This window comes from Zingiber officinale, chromosome 1B, assembly GCF_018446385.1.
Source record: "Zingiber officinale cultivar Zhangliang chromosome 1B, Zo_v1.1, whole genome shotgun sequence".
NCBI lineage: Eukaryota > Viridiplantae > Streptophyta > Magnoliopsida > Zingiberales > Zingiberaceae > Zingiber > Zingiber officinale.
In genome coordinates this window covers 1917992-1937248 of record NC_055986.1, presented here as the reverse complement: position 1 = coordinate 1937248, position 19257 = coordinate 1917992, and the positions used below count along the sequence as shown (strand labels likewise).

The 19257-nt window shown below is 38.2% G+C and overlaps 3 protein-coding genes across 4 annotated transcripts; all 3 read left to right on the top strand.

Annotated features, from left to right (window-relative positions):
- The first annotated feature begins 991 nt into the window (after positions 1-991).
- LOC121988424 lies at positions 992-2832 on the top strand. 2 transcript variants are annotated; one of them, XR_006114190.1, is made up of 7 exons: positions 992-1162; positions 1254-1501; positions 1571-1774; positions 1849-1941; positions 2208-2316; positions 2390-2475; positions 2557-2832. XR_006114190.1 is itself a non-coding variant. In XM_042542240.1 (6 exons), the coding sequence occupies exons 1-4, from the start codon at positions 1298-1300 to the stop codon at positions 2292-2294; spliced, it is 588 nt and encodes a 195-aa protein (XP_042398174.1). In that variant the 5' UTR covers positions 1255-1297; the 3' UTR covers positions 2295-2316; positions 2390-2475; positions 2557-2832. The 2 variants fall into 2 exon arrangements, 1 of the variants encoding a protein (XP_042398174.1); XM_042542240.1 differs by lacking the exon at positions 992-1162 and having other exon boundaries at positions 1255-1501.
- A 9112-nt stretch (positions 2833-11944) lies between these two features.
- Positions 11945-12640, top strand: LOC121987277 (protein TIFY 5A-like). Its single transcript, XM_042541387.1, has 2 exons — positions 11945-12120; positions 12208-12640. The coding sequence occupies exons 1-2, from the start codon at positions 12016-12018 to the stop codon at positions 12439-12441; spliced, it is 339 nt and encodes a 112-aa protein (XP_042397321.1). The 5' UTR covers positions 11945-12015; the 3' UTR covers positions 12442-12640.
- A 684-nt stretch (positions 12641-13324) lies between these two features.
- LOC122046489 lies at positions 13325-18580 on the top strand. Its single transcript, XM_042607210.1, has 6 exons — positions 13325-13611; positions 14382-14786; positions 15658-15740; positions 15825-17508; positions 17737-17938; positions 18029-18580. The coding sequence occupies exons 2-6, from the start codon at positions 14420-14422 to the stop codon at positions 18237-18239; spliced, it is 2547 nt and encodes an 848-aa protein (XP_042463144.1). The 5' UTR covers positions 13325-13611; positions 14382-14419; the 3' UTR covers positions 18240-18580.
- The last annotated feature ends 677 nt before the right edge of the window (positions 18581-19257 follow it).

The window sequence follows — 19257 nt, the reverse complement described above, 5'->3', positions numbered from 1 at the left end:
TTAACAAAATAAAATCCTTGTCAAATTGAAAAGATTTATTAGGATTTGTGCTATGGAGAAAATATAATTACTTTTAATATTAATTGTTTATATCTATCTCGTAAATTTCATATTATTTTTTCAAAATCATAAAATATTTTTTTTAATCATGTACAGTAATTTACCGTTTTTGGAATCATAGCTAAAATTCTCTATATACTATTGCCATATTTTCTCACATCTAATTTAATAATTTAATATTTTATAAAGTTAAAAATGGTATGCCTTAATTAAAAGAGATTTTGGAAAACGAAAAGGCTCTTATATGTTGCCTAAAAGAACGTGGAAAAACGAAACGCGTCATCTTATTCAAAATCCCGCATTAATATTTGATATTCCCGCTTGTAAGTTTTTTTTTTTTTTTTTGAGAAAATCTGCCTGTAGTAAATATACCTCATAATCGATTTTTTCTGTCTTGTGTAAAGAAAATTTCTGGTCTACCCTAAGTTACAATTCGTTTTCAGATTCTAGAGGTAAATACTCTTAACATTATGTTTTAAACAAGTTTGGTGTTCAGATAGCTAATGAACTTTTGTAAATCTTTCATAAAATTTCTTTTATGTTGTGAAGGATTATGAGCGATGATTCTTTTAATATTGTGTTTGTTCTTTATTTGGTTGTAACTATTTTTCTTTTGAGATTGGAATGTAGAAGTTGTTCCCTAGGAGAGGAATTTTCATACGTGTTATTATCCATCCAAGTTCATGACCAATGTTCATAGAAACAAACAACCTATTGATCATATTCTTTTTCTATATAATATATAATTAAATTAAAGAACTCCACCACATCAGATATATCTATCATACTGGTGCAAATTGGGGTCTTCTTTATCTCTACAATCGTCTATTTGTTTATTTTTTCTATAATTATTTGTTATGTATCTTTACCATCTTCATTATTATTATTATTATTATTATTATTCTCAGGTACATATGAAAAATGACAAACAAAAGAATTCAAAAATTGACGAAGAATATCAGAAGGCGATCTAGGGGACAAGAATCAAATAAAAGGTGTGACGATGAAGTTGAATAACAAGACACAACATCACATTCACCATCAGAAACCCAAAATAATGCACTAGCATCACAACAACATGATGAGGAGTTCCATGAGGAAGGTTGGAAATATATTTTTTATATATTTAATTAAGTTTAACGCATGACAAAACAATCATATTTTGCATGTATATTTATCCGGCAAAGATGCAGTGTTGCCTTCGCAGAGGCAGCCGAATAGACGTGGGAGGACTGTAATGAAGGATGTTCATGCATTGCATCACGATGATTTGCTACATGTCACATTTAATGAAAGAGGCCAGCCTTATGGTGATTTACAACCGGTACTAGCAAATTATGTGGGAACAATAGCTCGGAATGGAGTTTTGTTAACCCTTGATTATTTAGACTGGCGAAAAATTCCAAAGCATCGGTTGGAGGAGGCATGGAAACTTGTTATTGTAAGTTGAGAAGTACTTAATATCACACATGAGTTTCAAACATTAACATATTTAATTTTATGTTTATAGACACGATTCATAATCTCCGATCAACACCAAGATTTTGTGATGCAAATGATGGGAGCTACATGGAGGCGATGGAGGACCCAAGTTAAAGCTACGTCTTATGACTCGAATATCCCATTAAGGGACCTTGTGTCCATTCGTCCTATTCCTCATGGCCTGGCTACAGAAGTCTGGGAAAGATTATGTGAGCACTGGAAGGTTACTGAGGTAATCACTAGTATTGATAATTTTTTATATATAGTTATGGATATTCCTAGTAAAACTTAAACTTTTTTTTTCAGAAAAGTTCAAAAATAAATCGAGAAAATGGAAAAAATAAAAAAAGAACTCATGCACAGGGACGAATAAGTATTGCTTCTTTGGAAGATAAATTTGTAAGTATCAAATCTTTTTTTTTTATTTGCAACAAGTTGATTTTTTTTTATTTGCAACAAGTTTCATATTACCTATTTGTTGTTTAAACTTTGATGTTATAAATAACTAGTGTTATATGCTTCTATGGTGTTGTAAATATAGATTTATAATGATATAGAATGTAGTTAACCTTTATAGATATGTTGTTAACGATTGATATATGCTTATTGTTTGCAAAATTTCAGCTGTCACATTTGTTGTATATGTGTTATTGTTCTTCTATTAGTTGAAAGACAATGGTAGGAAGCCGACTCGCATCGAAATAATGCATTTGATTCGAAGAAGTAAAAAAGAAAGGAGGTGCTCCAGTTGATGCTGAAGCCATACGCTATGAGGTACTAATTTGTTGCAATTTTTTAAAATGGATTTTGAATAAATTTTTCATTCAATTGATGTTTTGTTTGTTAGCATTTGTTGGATGAGGCTGTGCAAATTCGCCTACAAGACATGCCTGAGTGAACACAAGCAATAGAAGTGCATGAGGATGCATTTCGGTTATATTTTTTTAAAATTTTGATATCATTTTTTTAAGGCTATTACAAAATGTATATGTATTAATTATAAATTTTATGCAGTGATGTATTCGGAACTGAGCATTCTGGTCGAGTTCGATGTCTAGGAGCAGGAGCACTGCCTAGCCAAGTCTTCCCTGAACAATGCAAACGTAGCTCATTCTACAATAGGCAAAACTATCACTCCACTACGGATATCATAGATAAATTCAAAGCAATGCAAGAACAAATGAACAAAGATATGGAGATGCGTGAATCACAATTGCGAGCAGAAATGGAGGCGCAAAAAGCACAATTTCAAACAAAAATGGAGCAAATGAGACAAATGCAAGATCAGTTTGAAAGTTTTACACGTATTATGCAGAGTATGATACATGGAACTGTTGGAGGATCTAATGGACCTGAATTGTTACCAACACAGGTATTTACATATTATATTATATCAAATTAACAAGTTGGTTTCTTGTTCAAATCTATGATTTTAATTTTGATTTATTTTTACATATGACAAATGTAATGACAAACATCATTCAGAAACACATGGATGTCACATCAAATCCAAAAGAAAATGCCATCTCCCGAGAAGATTCATCTGATAATTAGATATTGAAGGAAAAATATATTTTAGTTTGTGCCTTCATTTGTAATCATTAGTATGTTTTTGTTTTTAGAATTTCATGTTTCTTGAAACTTAGATACTCATTTGTGGATTGTTGGATTTTGTTTGGTTTATATCCTAGTAAATGACAATTCAGTTTTGTTTTTTAGTTATTTCTCTTAAATGTACCATTTTTTTCCATTGTGGAGATGCTTGTGCAGTAAGAATGGAATAGAAAATTCTAAAAATGTTTTTTTAAATGACTTCCGAAGCGGTTAACAACCACTCTTAGAAGGGAAAATGTACTGCAGTACTCATGGCTGTACAAACGGTTTATAATAGCTTCAGATGTTTGTACAAGCGTTTTGAATAACCGCTCCTATATATTAATTTGAAGCGTTAGTTAACCGCCTCAAGAACAAAGCAATCACAGCGCTAGAAAACCGAATGTGATGCACGTCTATAGGTCCGGTTATCAACCACTTCCAAAGACTAGAAACACCAGCGGTTAAACAACCGCTTCTGTGACTACCTGTTGGAGCAGTTTATAACCGCTTCGAATAATTCTTTTAGGAGCGGTTATTCTTGTTTCACCACCGGTCGCTGTTGTGGTACAATAGATCCTAGGAGCGGATGAAATTGAGTCAGTAAAGGAACCGCTTCAAATTTATTTGAAGCGGTTAGAATACGCTTCGGAAGGTCCCAAAAACCGGTTCTAAAGCCCTTGTTTTTTTGTAGTGATAGAGCAATGGTTTGCTCTAATGGAAGGTTTTAAGGCTCCAAGGAATTCAAAGGGCAAAGTTCTCAAAAGGAGCAAATGGAGCCAAGAACAAATCCAAAGATGTGAGGCCAATGACAAAGTGACCAAGCTTTTGGTCAATCTATTGCCGAGCAACATCTTGGAGAAAATTGGAGAAGTTGAAGATGCCAAAGAGCTATGGAGCAAATTGGAAAAGGCTCATGAGATCCCCTCCACTGTACCTAACCAAGAAGAATCCAAAGAGGAGGACTCCGAAGTTGAGAGATGCTCAACTTCCGAAGAAGAGGAAATCCAAGAAGCTTCATTCTCAAGGGAGTGTAATCAAAAGAGCAAGGAAAGAGCATATTCCTTGTTTCATGTACAAGAGGATGAAGAAGAAGGTGAAGCCTCCACCTCTAGGATTGAGGGGGAGCAACTCTTGGTGACACCGGATCAAGAAGAAGGAGAATCCTCCACATCCGGGTCAAGAGAAGAAGAGGATGAAGAAGCTTCCACCTCCACAAGTCAAGATAAATCAATTGGAGGGAAATCGATTTCGGATCAAGAGGAAGCCTCTACATTCATATCAAATGGAGGAGCAAGTGCCACCCCTACACAAGAAGGTATAAATAGTTCAATTAATAATAAGAATCATATTATATGTTTTGAATGTAGGGAACATGGGCACTACAAAAGCAAGTGCCCTAAATTGGCCAAGAAGAAGGGCCAAGTGACACCTAAGGGCAAGGAGAAGCCAAAGGAGACCATCCCCGGAACAAAGAAGAGCAAGGAACACATTGTGTGCTTCTCTTGCAATCAAAAGGGGCATTACCGGAGTCAATGCCCTAAGGGGAAGAAAATGGTCAAGGCTCAAGGAGGAAGTTCAAGTCAAGGGGGAGCCTCTAAGGTAAAAAGGAATGTAACTTTTATTGAGCCTATCCCTTTACATTATGGTAAAAAGCATGCTAGTTCTAACTTATATCATTTTAATGCTATTTACCATAAGAATAGAGAGCATGGTAAAATTAAGGAAAATAATGTAGCTTACCATGCTAAAACTACCACACCTAGGATTAGGAAGGTAGATAAAAATCTAGGCAATCACACTAAGGACCTTAGCTACAAGCCTAGAAATAAAAATGCTCATAAATTTAATGGAAAACCAAAAACTAAGGACTTAGTGATAGAAAATCAAGTCTTGAGGTCAAAACTTGATAAAATGGAAAAGACCCTAAAAAGGATGGAAAATATCCTAAAAGGGCAAAATGAGCATAGCCTAGATCTAGGAGCACAAAGGTCATCTAATGGCCATAGGGGTTTGGGATACAAACCAAAGGCTAAGAAGGATGTAATTTCTTACCATAGGGTTCCATATAGTTATGGAACCAACCCTAGGTCTAGTGGTCAAGCCAAAAATACAAGGGAAGTTATCCCTAAGAGTATTTTTGCAACAAATGTGACTAAGACTTCTAAGAAGTCTAAGAAAGTCACAAAGAAGGTTACAAGGGAAGCAATCTCTAGAGTTGACCTAGAAAAAGTGACCAAGACTTCTAAGAAACCAAACAATGTCACTGGGAAGGTATCTAGGGAAGTTATCCCTAGTGAATACCTAGAGCATCCAAGGAGCACCAATAGATTTTGGGTTCCTAGGAGCATTTTCTCTATCCCATAGATGGGTTAGAGAGTGTCAACTCTGAGAAGAAGGGTAGTTAACCCAACTTTGAAGAAATTGACACTCAAGGAGCATTTTCAAGGTTTTTGTTAACCTTTGAAAATGAAATGGATTTATTGTTAATCTTGGAAAGAGTAAAATGTGCTATAAAGGAAGAAATTTGAGATGACTTTAAAAGACACAAGAAATCAAGTGTTAAGAAATACCAAATTGGGACTTTGGTATTGTCTTAGGAATTTAAGGCAAATCTAAGCCTTAATTCAAAGTGATTACTCTTATGGGAAAATGAAATATGCCAATATTTGAGGAATGTTTTAAATTTTTAATTGGCATAATTAATTCAAGAGATTAAAGAAATGTCAAGTTGGGTTTTGGCATTTTTCTAAGGAAATTGGGCAATCTAGGGTTTATGCTTTAGGATTAGCTAAGTGTTAAGGATACTTAGATAGATAATCTAGGTATATTTTAATTATGCAAAATCTTGCCATGTTTGGTTGCCCATTATATGCCATAACATCATGTTTTATTTGTGCATTCATGACTTATTATGAAAAACTCAAAAATACCATGTCATGACATACATACATCATGTAGTTATAGGAAATTTTCTTCTGAAAATTATTTCTTTTTGATGTATGCCATAACATTAATCATGCATTAAGTTTAATTCTTTGTAATTAAGGACAAATGACATTTAACAACACTTATTAACAAGTGACATCCTAGGTGGATGTCTAATATCTCTAAAATGCCTAGATAGATATGCATGATCCCTAGAATAGGGCAAAACCAAAATCTCACATCTCACAAAGACCTATAAGATGACTTGTATGTGTTTTAGTGCACATTAGATACAAGTGAGATGTTAGGATGATGAACAAAACTCAATATGTTGATTTAGTGCATTCTTTTGAGTTTTAAGTTCATCAAAACACATAGTTATGTGTTTTCCCATCATTGAGAAAGCTAATATACAAGTCATGTGCATTAAGCCCAAGGAACATGGTGGGATATTGGTTTTGAAAATGGTTTTAAAATGATTTTGGAAAACCTTGGTGAAGGCTATCTTTTGATAGTAATCACCATTGAATAGTTAGACACAAACTTGAAGAAAACACTAAAGTTTTTGCAAGTTCTCAAGTTTGTGTCAATCTTTGAAAATATGATGTATTTTCATAGAAAACTATTTTTCCATGATAAATTATACCCTAAATAATGTCTACACAAATTTTTACGATTTTTGGAATTTTGTAGAATTTTCTAGGGGTTTCTGAAATTGGCTGAAATTGAATTTCAGCAATTTCAGGCCTCCAATCGATCAGTGGATCGATTGGAGTGCCTCAATCGATCAGCCGATCGATTGAGAAGGCATTTCTCGTGAGCAGAAGCTCGCTGGATCGATCAGCCGATCGATCCAAGAATATTGAATCGATCAGTGGATCGATTCAGCAGGGTTCAATCGATTGGAACCCAACTCCAATCGATTGAAGATGCTGATTTTGGCTGGGAAAGCTTATTTTCAGCATTTTGAACCTATTTTAGTCTAGGTAACCATTCCAAACCCCTGAAAATACATTTGTATACATAAAAAGGGTGTTTTTGTGTGGAAAACAAGGATGGATTGGTTAAGGAAGGCTAAGTTGAAGTTTAGGCTGAGGTTTGTTTCAAATTTTGAATATTTGAACCTCAAAACTTCTAAAATTGGGTTTCCTAAAGTTTTGGGGATTCCAAGTCATTGTTGGTGCAATGACAGAAGTTACCACTATGTCTTTATGGGGAGGGACTCTTTAAAGACATAAAAATTATTTTTCATGAACTTTGGAAGGTGGTTAACCTTCCGTTAAGAACATGCTCAAGGTTGAGCGTTTGAACTTTAATGGGGAGTGGATATCCTCATTATTCAAGTGGTTTCAAGTGGATAATGCTCAAGGATGGGCATTTGCCTACATTGGGGGAGAATGTAGGGTTAAGGTTAATGAAGGGTATGAGACCTTCATTATCGTGCTGATCACAACGAGTGAAGTTGTGAACGACGATGAGCAACTCTTCATGGGGAGAGTTTTCAACAAGTGAATCTGTTGATGTGTGCCCAAAAATGGGGCATGGTTTGATGTGTGCCAATAGGGGGAGAATGAAATGGAGTAAGTTAGGTTTTTATCACCTAGAGGGAGTTTGCCCTCTTAGGGGGAGAATGAAGGGCTTAACTTATGCATTCATTACCTAGTGGCATGAAGAAGGTTTAGGCTATGGGATTAGCCTAACTTACATGTGGTATTGTAAGTGATAGTGTTGGTATTGTCAAACATCAAAAAGGGGGAGATTGTTGGTGCAACATTCCTCAGGTCAAGGTTGACCTGGTTGACCAAGCTTGAGTCTTGGTTTGGATTTCGATGTTTGACAATGCAAGGTTGATTGAAGAAGAGTCAAGTAGGTCAAGGATGACCGGATACTTGACTGGGAAGTCCTAACTGGGATGTTAGGCAGGAGGAAAATCCTGGTGAGTGAAGCCAGGTGAAAGACCTAGTGAGTGAAGCTAGGCAATTGGGAAGTCCTAGTGAGTGAAGCTAGGCAGGAGGAAAATCCTGGTGAGTGAAGCCAGGTGAAAGACCTAGTGAGTGAAGCTAGGCAATTGGGAAAGTCCTGGTGAGTGAAGCCAGGCAAGAGAAATCCAGATGGGTCAAGGTTGACCAGACATCTGGTGAGAGTCCAAGTAGGTCAAAGGGATTGACCGGATACTTGGCACGAGGAAGAAAAGTCCAAGTAGGTCTTAGGGAGTGACCGGATACTTGGCAAGAAGAGAAAAGTCCAAGTGGGTCAAAGGGATTGACCAGACACTTGGTGAGAGAGTCATAGCTGGTCAAAGGTGACCGGATGCTATGTCTTATGTACCAACAAGTCATGGTTGACTAGATGTTGGTTTAGGGGGCTTTGGGCTTGGTTTTGGGCAAAAACCAAGATCTGGATTGATCAGCCGATTGATCCAGCAGGTTTGGATTGATCCGTGGATTGATCCAGCAGGTTTGGATTGATCCGTGGATCGATCCAGCAGATCTGGATCGATCAGTGGATCGATCCAGAAGATCTGGATCGATCCACCGATCGATCCGGTGAGTCCCCGCGAACAGAACCCCTCTGGATCGATCGGTGGATCGATCCAGAGGTCCCAATTGATCAGTGGATCGATTGGGACGCTGCTGCTTCGCGCGATAAGCGCTGGATTGATCCGTGGATCGATCCAGAAGTTTTTCCAGAGCACAGAGGCGCTCTGGATCGATCCAAAGCCTCCCCGATCGATTGGGAGCATTCCAATCGATCGGGATTTGACCGTTAGCGTCGATTTAAGCCGCAAGCGTTCATTTCCTTCGGTAGATCTTCATCGATTCATTCCAGATTCATCACAGCTCCTCCCCAGCACTCTCTAAGCTCCTCACCGCCAATTCTTGAAGGTTCTTGGAGGTTCATCCAAGTCAAGAGGCGAGTTGCAACGAGAAGAAGAAGAAGCTAGGGTTTTTACTGCATCTCTTGTAAGCTTTTGCTTATTCTTTACTACCCTTTATTCTACTTGTATTGAGAGTCTTGTAGGGCTTCTCCGCCTTCGGTAGTTACCGAAAAGGAGTGTTTATTAGTGGAGGTGTGTGTGTGTGCGTGGATCCTTGGACTAGTCACCTCTTATGAGGTGGATACCAAGTAAAATCCTATTGTTAGCATTGTTGTAGTTTGTTTATTTGTATTCCGCTGCGCATCACTTTGAAGAAACAAGCAACGAAGCGCGACGAGCACACACGAAACTATTCACCCCCCCTCTAGCTACTTTTCGGTCCCAACATAATCTTCGTAATTATGAGATGACAGAGAATGTCAGGTGTTAGAAGTTGTCGAGTAAGAGAATATGTACAGCCTGAGAGGTGTATAGTCACATCCAAGATCCATGCGCACCATTTTTGTTTTGTAACTAACGCCATTAATGAGACGCTTGAAGAAATATGCTTTCATTATGTGTCGGATAATAAAAAGTGTTGAGTCACTTTTGAAGAAAGTTCTATTGAATATTCCAATAACAACAAAATAATATTCTCTGATAAACTCTAACAGATTGTTGTTCTCTGACAAGGTTGTCTCCTGACTTAGCTGACTGGCTATATACTATATTGGCATATCGATATATAAGTGAGATGATGAGTCTTGTAAGGACGTTCGGTCTTTAGGGTTGCCTTGATATATGTCGTGTGATGCTGAAGGTCTGATTATGAAGTAATGAGAAACCAAGTCCCTTAGGTTCGAACGATTTTTTATGATCAACCGACCATATGCAGGGATACTTATTTCTAGAAAATGGGAAACTGAGCCCTAAGAGGCCCGATCCATACTTTCTGTTGATCGTCCTTGTATTGAGAGACTTGTTCCTGAAGTGATATTTGAGCTCTAGAAATCTAGTCGGAGTTCTTTTGAGATTTGCCTTGTATGTTTGTTTGGCGAAGATAAGGATACTGAGTCTTATAACTCTACTTAGCTCTATACTCGGCCACCCATATACAAGAGAACAGGGGAATGAACAATGAAAGCCCATATGTTTGACCGACTATTAGATTGACCCATTGCATATTAGTGTTGGACAATACAAACAATCTGTTGCCGGAGATTTTAGGGGACTTAGTTGAATTTAAAACTTACACGGAATATAAATTCAACTTACAGTCGAAATGACCTGAGCAGATAATCTCAGGCTGCCAGCAGGGGCTGGTTTCCGTAACGCAGCAGAGCTGAGCGACAGGGAAGGTCTGCAGAGCGGTAGAGCAGGTCTGCAGAGCGGCAGACCAGAGCGACAAGCCAAGTCTACAGAGCAGAAGAGCAGGGCAGGTCTGCAGAGCAACAGAGCATAACGCAGGGCAGGTCTACAGAGCGGCAAGGCAGAGCAGTAGACCAGCGCTGCAGTGCGGAAGACCAGAGTGGCAGGGCAGGTCTGCAGAGCGGTAGACCAAAACAACAGAACAGATCTGCAGAGTGGCAAACCAGATCAGCAGGTCTGCAGAATGGAAGACCAGGTCTGCAGAGCAGAATGACCAGGTCTGCAGAAAGGAAAACCAGGTCCACAGAGCAGAATGACCAGATCTGCAGAAAGGAAAACCAGGTCCGCAGAGCAGAATGACCAGGTCTGCAGAAAGGAAAATCAGGTCCGCAGAGCAGAATGCCCAGGTCTGCAGTGGGATAGACCAGACAGTAAGGTCGGACGAAAATTCCGACCGGGCAGGCTGACCGAGGCTTGCGAGTAGCAGTTTTCTTGAAATAGATTCACCTTCTTCGCTGTGTTATCTATAAGAGTTCAATGTGGCAAAATGTTAGTTGTTCCGCTTGGGTAAATTTTGCCCCGACCGGTCCGACATTCATGTGCGTAGGTTGCGCTCGAGTCAACTTAGTTCAGTGCAATCCAGACCCTGGATTTGCACCCCCGTGCACCAACGCGTGAGAGAGTCTCTCCCCATGCATTTGTTCACATCCTCAATGTATGTAAATCAATATAAACCAACAAAGACGCCAAGAAACTCCTAATGTGGGACTAAAGTCACATGCACAATAGGGCTTCTTCTCTTCCTCCTCTTCTCCATTCACACTTCCTCAACAATTAGGTACTCAGAGCGGAAGGCTAGACCCCTGTGACCTGTCTGAACATTACCCTCGACCGACCTTGTGGCCGGTCGGGTCTCCCTTGAACCCAAACGGATAATGATTGGTTGAATATAAACTAGATGTCTTAATACATGTGGGGAGCATTAAACCCCTTTGGTTCGACCATCTTCTAGGCCAACTATCTTTATACTGAAGGCTTTAGCACTGGGCGAGAAGCCAAATCTTATTGAGAGTGACCCTTTGACTGTCACCTTCCCTTGACTTGAATTACCACTTCTCCTTAATTTAGACTATCATTTCATCTTGATTTTAATTACCACGTCATGTTAACTTAATCTTGACTGTCACGTTATATCTAGATTTACTAAATGATTAAAAGGTGTTAGCAGTTTTTGTACGTATTTATTATTCCTTAAAATGCTTTTCATGTAGGCTGGCATGTATCATTTCACACGAAACAGCCCTTTCTTCCATTATATTTGAAATTTTGTTAAAATATGCATTACCTGAAATATTAACGTGTTCCTAACTCAGTTTCGAGATAGGAATTAGTCTCAATCATTGAATCTTTATCTGACTAAATAATATTCACCCAATTAAAATGATCTTTGTTCTAAATTTAATCATTGATCACTAAGATCCAGGTCCACTTTTCGATTTTCCACACGAGAAAAAACCCACAAAGCTAGCTCTGCTTTCGTTGCCATCAACATCACCCTCACAGGCAAAGAACAGCACGCTGCTATTGGAATCATTAAAGATTTTTAATTCGATGCCCCTCGTTTTCAACGTGATCCTCAATTAATGCTTTTAAAACTCCTCAACTGAACTGAGCAACTGGAGGTCAAGAGGAAGAGCAAGAAGAAGAACAAGAAGAAGGAGGAGGCCATGGAGCCTGAGCTCAGTCTTTCACTAAGCACCGGCGAGCCGCAAAAGCAAATGACCATCTTCTACAAGGGCAGGGTTAGCGTCTGCAGTGCCACTGAAATCCAGGTCCAGCTCTGTACCACACTTACAATATTATTAATTATCACTGAACATTTGATCCGACATCGATCTTTAATTTGCTGAACTGAACAGGCCAAAGCGATCCTGTCTATGGCGAAGAGGGAGATAATGGAAGAAGAAAAGAAAGTCATGATGAAGCACGAAATAGTTCCACAAGCCATGCTCAATCCGGGGCTGTCCATGAAGAGATCTCTGCAGCTGTTTCTGCAGAAGAGGAAGGTCAGAATCCACAATGCCTCAGCGTCTCCCTACGCAGCTGCTCATGCCAACCTCAAGCGCATGCAGTGCATAGATCATAATATTTAATTTCAGATTAAGAATTGTTCTTCTCATCTAGCTGTGTGTTTCAATTTTTTTCCCCAACTTTTTGGCTGACATGTTTTATGGTGGGATTGAGGTTGTTTGACATGTCAGATTCTAAGTAAAAACTATTTCTATCCAGTTGATTGTATTCTACAGTTGCTGTACCTGTCTGATGAAGACATGCATCTGTGAAGTTTGTTTATAGATTTGTCTTAGCTTAATTGTTGTTTAATTCTTTCTTTCTTCTCTGCGATGAAATTTAGTACTAGAGTTAAGTTCGTTAGTGAATTCCTGCGTACTATCGTTCTTGTCTTCTCTCCAACAAAGTCTTGTGATTCTTAATGATACTTTGTCCTTCTTTTGCCACTAAAGTTGGAGGTTTATCATGTGGAACATATTTTTAACGTTAGTTAGTGCAATTTTCCACCCTTTTAAACTTTGAAATGTAATTTCTGAGTCAATTTACATTTCAATGGCACCTAAACAATTAACTAAAGAGAATGAAAATAAAAAGATAAGCGTTTCTATTTAAAAAAAAAAACATGGGGAAGTTTTGATTGCTTGCCCCTTTTTGATATATATATTTTCACATTTTTAGGCAATTGGCTTCTAATTTGGAATGATAATTATTGTAATAATCATTAAATAAAACCAAAGGGAAAAAAGAAAAGATTTTTCATCAAAATTACACGTGTAATGTTTTAATAACTTTATATATGTATAGTTTCTAATATGGAGTAGATATCACAGTCATGTAACGATCATGATTCGTTACGTGAGAGTAACGGCACCGTTTATCGAGCCAAGAAAACGCATGGGCGATAAACCGGATCGTAACGGAAGGTTGGGATTTCGTGAACCTGATACGGCTATTTATGACGGTCATTTTGCCCCCGTTACGAGCGGCGTTAACATCTCGGAAGACGGAACGAGGGTTCTTATCGGCCTCCCCCCCAAAACGCATATCGACATCGCGGAATCCCCCGATCTCTTCGTTTTGAATCGGAAGACGCGACAACCCGGCACGCTGCTCTGATCCACGCGCCGTGGCGTTACGCTACGCGCACCGTATCGCCCGATTCGCAGATTCGGTCGCGGCGCGATCGCCTGGGCACGACGCCGACGCCGACGCCGACGCCGGTGAAGGAGCTCGATCGACACCTCCTTGATTCGGTTAGATTTACCTTACTTTTTCTTTTCCTTTTCTGCTTGTTTGTGGAATCAATAGGTGGAAACGGCTTGAAATCTGCTGAGTAACGTTGGCGTTCTCTAATTTTTTTTTTCACTTCTTCCGTTTAACTTTGCAATAAAAGATTTATTTTTTCCTCATTGAAATTTAGGACTTGAGTGAGCTAATTTCTATTGTTTATGTGATTAATTTGACTGTTTTGTGCATTTGTTTTGTCAAATTTTATATTTTTAGTTGATCCTTGTGAGAAAAAAAAAAGATGTGAATGAACTTTCATGACACAATAACCATTTTATTTCTCAAACCATTCGGCATAGTATGTTGCGTCTTTGTTGATCTGAATTCGATCTGATTGTACTAATTCATTGCATTTCATGTGCTGCCTTCCGTCAAAATTCAATTTGTCTGTTCAACTTCTGCTCTCGTTGTTGTTATACCAGCACTAAGTAGCATTGATGGTCATAGTTACATAGCATCAGAAGGGGATAGTTGTTCATAATGAAAGATATCAGTTTTCATGTCAATCAATGATCTGAAGCTGTCATGTCTACATTTTACGTTCTATATCCAATGAATTCTTTGCAGCTCTTGATGGTAATTGTGCTTTATATTTAAATAAGTAGGAAAAATGAGGAAATCAAAGAACAAATAGAGCACGAAAGACTTCATCACGTTTGTTTCTAATCTTTGTAACCTTAGAGAATCAGTTGCTTTTTCTCAGCACAACTCTTGATGGTAATTTGGTGTTGTTCAGGGTAGAGATTGCAGCTTCATTTCTGTAAATATATCAAAATGCCTCGTCCTCCAGACATTGGTTGGCAATATGGTACCATGATAGGAGGCCATAGGCATCATGTCAAGTGCAACTATTGCCACAGGATCATGATTGGAGGTATTACACGTTTCAAGAAGCACTTGGCAAGCAAAAAGGGGGAGATCAAGGGTTGTGAGGCTGTTCCCAAAGAAGTGAGGGAGATCATAGCCCATCACCTGGCCACAAGGAAACCAAGGAGGCCGAACAAAAGAAGGCGAAAGACAGACGAGGGAACATCAGGGGTGCCAACTTCTACTAATTATAGTGTGGAATCTGATGCATCCGATCCTGACATGATAGATGCTAGACATGAATTACTGACCTTCAATGATGTGGAAATTCATTGTATGATACTATTGTTCCATTTCTTTTCTTCTTTCGTATTAGATTATATATAATATCACCTTTTACTATGGTGTTATCTTTAGCCTTTTTATTTCATAGAAGAATTTTGATTATTTACAGTTTTGCCTATGAATTTCTTTTGATCTTTTTATCTGATTTTCATTCATGATCATGTTTTTTTTTAATTATTTACAATCATGTTAGTCCTTACAACTTGAATTCATGTCAACAAATCTAGAAGAATGAATCGATTAAGATTGTTTTAGTTTTATGAAATGGTCTCCTAGTTCATTGTTTATTGTCATGTATATTTAAAAGAACATGTTTGTTATTTTGTGTTACAGGAGGATATGTTTTTTTTTTAAAGAATAAAAACTAGCTGTCAGATTAACATATTTAAGGTTGAAAAGTAGTATTGGAATACATAGCCTAAAGACATGAAAATTGGGTTGCAACTATTTTGTAGAATTTTGTGAAACACTAAAGAAATATTTTCGGATGTAATTGATTAACTTGACCAAGCAACTAATGTCCTTCCTCATTATTCTAACATAGTGTTTAGCACAATGAGATATAATTGCTTGAGTATCATTCAAGATTTAATACTTCATATAATATTGTTACTTGTACTAATTGTGGTAGCTGGTTTGGGAGAGAATAGCCTTGTTTAATTGAATGTGTTAAGGTTTATGATTTATGGAAATTCTTCTGATTTTTAACAAGCATCAGCATGATAATGCTTGGCATCATGTTATCTACTATGAAGTTTAAGCTTTGTACTTGTGTGGAATTAAGACTTTTGTCATTCTCCTCCAGCATTTTGTTCTTTCTAGACATGGATCCTTCTTCACATATATTTCATTTTTGTTAGCTCAAAAAATGATGGATCAACAATTCGAGGTTGAAACAAGGGGTTTCTTTGATACTTTTGGAAATAATCAATACAAGGAGCAAGTATGTTGCCAGAATCCTTTATTCATTTTAAGTTAACTATGCTTTGCTATGTATCTTAGTTCTTTGCATTTCCAATCCTCGAAGGATTTTCCTTCTAGAGCTACAGATCTTGGATGGGCTCATGGTTTAATGGTGAATGGTGATCGACAAAAAATACAGTGCAAATACTGCCACAAGGTAATCTTAGGTGGTGGAATTTCACGCCTAAAGCAACATCTAGCAGGAGAAAGAGGCAATATTGCACCATGTGACCAAGTACCTGATGATGTCAAAGCACAAATGCAACAACATCTGAGCTTTAAGGGTTTGGAGCAAACTGCAGAAGAGTATAATGGTGATGATCCTAATGTGACCTCAACTTCTTCGATAGTTGCGTCTCACAGAAGAAGAGGGAAGGATGTTAACGAGGGAATTTCCAATAAAAGAAAGAAAGTGGAGATGTTGCATATGACACAAGGTTCAACACTACCTCAGCCTATGATTCCTGTGTCTTTTGCTTCACAGGAAAACATAGACCAAGCTGATATGGCAGTTGCAAAATTCATGTTTGAGGCTGGCATTCCGTTGACTGCAGTAAATTCTATGTACTTCCAAAAGATGGCTGATGCTATTGCTGTAGTAGGGCCTGGATATAAAATTCCCTCCTGTCATTCTCTTAGAATCAAACTATTAGGTAAATGTACTAATGAAGTAGGAGAATTTTGCAAAGAGCTTCGCAAGTCATGGGAAGTCACAGGCTGTACAGTGATGGTTGACAGGTTCATTGATACGATTGGTAGAACCATAATTAATTTCTTTATCTATTGTCCCAAGGGGACTATGTTTCTCAAGTCAGTAGATGTATCTCAAATTGAGACTACCTTGGATGGACTTGTCAATTTATTTGAGAGTATTGTTCAAGATGTAGGTGCTGGAAATATTGTGCAGTTCTTATCAGATGGTGCATCTTGGTATAAAGCTGCAGGGAAGGTATTAACAGAAAAATACAGAACCTTCTTTTGGAGCGCATGCGCAAACCACTGCATCAAGCTAATGCTTAAACAGTTAAGTGAAATGGGTGAAGTGAATGTGATAATGGCAAAGGCAAAGAAGATCTCCCAATTTATTTATAACGACGAGTCGCTTCTTAGTTTGCTGAAGAAGATAACAAATGGCAGAGACATCATTCAACCTTCTGTGACACAGTCAGTTACAGATTTTCTGACTTTACAAAACATTTTCGCAGTCAAGGACTCTATTCAGCAGATGTTCACTTGCAATGCTTGGGAGGAATCATTGTTATCTAAGCAGAGACTAGGAATGGATGTCAAGGACATAGTATTCGATTTGCAATTCTGGTACTCATGTGGAAGAATCTTGAAGGTTTCTGAACCACTTATTAGAGTTCTTCACATTGCAGAAAGTGGAGAAAGACCACCTATGGGATATATATTTGATGCATTTGAAAAGGCAAAGCAAGATATCATTCTGGCATTTGAGAACCAAGAATCTGATTACTTCCCGTATTTGGAAGTCATAAATCATCTGAGAGAAGAATTCCACAGCCCACTGCATTCTGCTGCTTGCTATCTCAATCCCTCTGTTTTCTATAGCTCCAGATTTTCAATCACAAATGTTGTTCAAAAAGGTTTGCTTGATTGCATTGAGACTCTAGAACCTGATCTAACGGCACAAGACAATATCACGAAGCATAAATCCTTTTATGAAGATGCCATTGGGGACTTTAGCCGTCCAATGGCTTTAAGGGGTCGTGAATCACTATCACCAGGTAATTTTACTCTTCACTTGGTTGTTACTTTGGAAATACACCGTTATGAAACTCCTCTGCCCTAGAGGCTCCTGCCATGCAGAGCCTTATGTTAGATCAAGGCAGATTGTTGGTTTACCATACATATCGCATTATCTTGACTATTGATAAAAATGAGGAGTTTAATTACTACTATTGTTTATGTTCTTTATTTGATGGACTACGCATTGTCTCAAAATCTTTGTACAGCTACATGGTGGTCTATGTATGCATCTGATTACCCGGATCTCCAGCGATTTGCTGTTAGGATCCTGAGCCAAACATGCAGCATGACCACATTCAGAAGGCGCAGCTATGCAAATCAATGTATTTATTTGAGTAAGAATAGAATAGAGCACTCAAGGTCAAATGATCTTAACTTCGTCCACCATAACTTGCACCTTCAACAAAGGTTAGTTTTATAGCTGAATCTATACTTAGTCCACTTTGTGCTGGAACAGGCAAGTACACTTTTTTCTAATCAAATGATGATGCCCCTTAGGCAAACAGTAGCAGCCGACAACAAGGGCCTTGTAGATGGTGAATATGACCAGATAAGCATATCTGACTACGATGCCGGAGATTGGATTGATGATCCTGGAATGGTCGAGGCAGAAGGCTTCAATTTGTTAGATGTTCCACCTGATGGATCCTTTGCTGTGATCGATAAAGTGGTCAGTGCGAGTGTCATTAACGCTGTTAATGATGGCTGAGTATATATTGATACATATCAACCATCACAATCCTGAAAATGATCCTGGCACCAAAAGATACTATCCAAACATCATTGATCGGGCACTGCAATATATAGAGGCTTATTTTGCCAACCTTGTTGAAAGTGTTGGTTTATACAGTGTATCGGGTGAATTCCCTATCGGAGAAAGGTTGTCTTTTCTTAGTGTTGTAGATTACCTAGGATTTTGAAATGTTGTGGCATCCTGAGTGTGGATAGATTGAAGGTGTAATTTTTGTTATGATCAGTTCTTTGAATGGTTCTGTTATTTCCTGATGCTAAGTGCTTCAATGTCCTCTCGTAGATTGTTCTTTTTGAGCACCTTTGTTGTATTGAACAAGTTCATTGGGTACATAAAATGTTCCATGGACACGAGAGTAGATTGTGTTACGAGTTGGTATTTGGATGGTAAATTATTACACTGAGAGTAGATTGGTACATAGAAGTACCAATCGAATCTTTGAGAATAATTTTTTGAAAAATAAAATTCCTCCGAGCTAGAGATTGTAATTGGCTCTTCATCTCGTTAAGGATTGGCGATTAGGGGTGCTTTGAGTTGTCTTTTGCCACGTGTTTATACATAAAAGTTTAAATAGTTTTTATGATCCGTACAATCGGTTCGGACCGTTTTACCGGTGAGGGTCGGGTGTCTATTAAAAAGTAGGGACCGGATCTTCTAGACCGTTTTTTACGTTCAGGAGATGATCCTTTTACATTTATTGGTCGGGATGAATGATCCCTATCTATTCTATGAGTGAGAGTCATCTATTCCATCAATACATGTGGAGGGACCATCTCCTGGACCGGACCAGATCCTCTGGACTACTTTTTGCGGTCCAGGAGATGGTCCCTTCACATGCATTGGTCGGGATGAATGGTTCCCACTTATTTTATGAGTGAGAGTCATCTATTTTATCAATACATGTGAAGGACCATCCCTGTACTACAAAAAGCAGTACATAGGATCTATTCTCTAGAAGTATGGCTGGGGACCCACG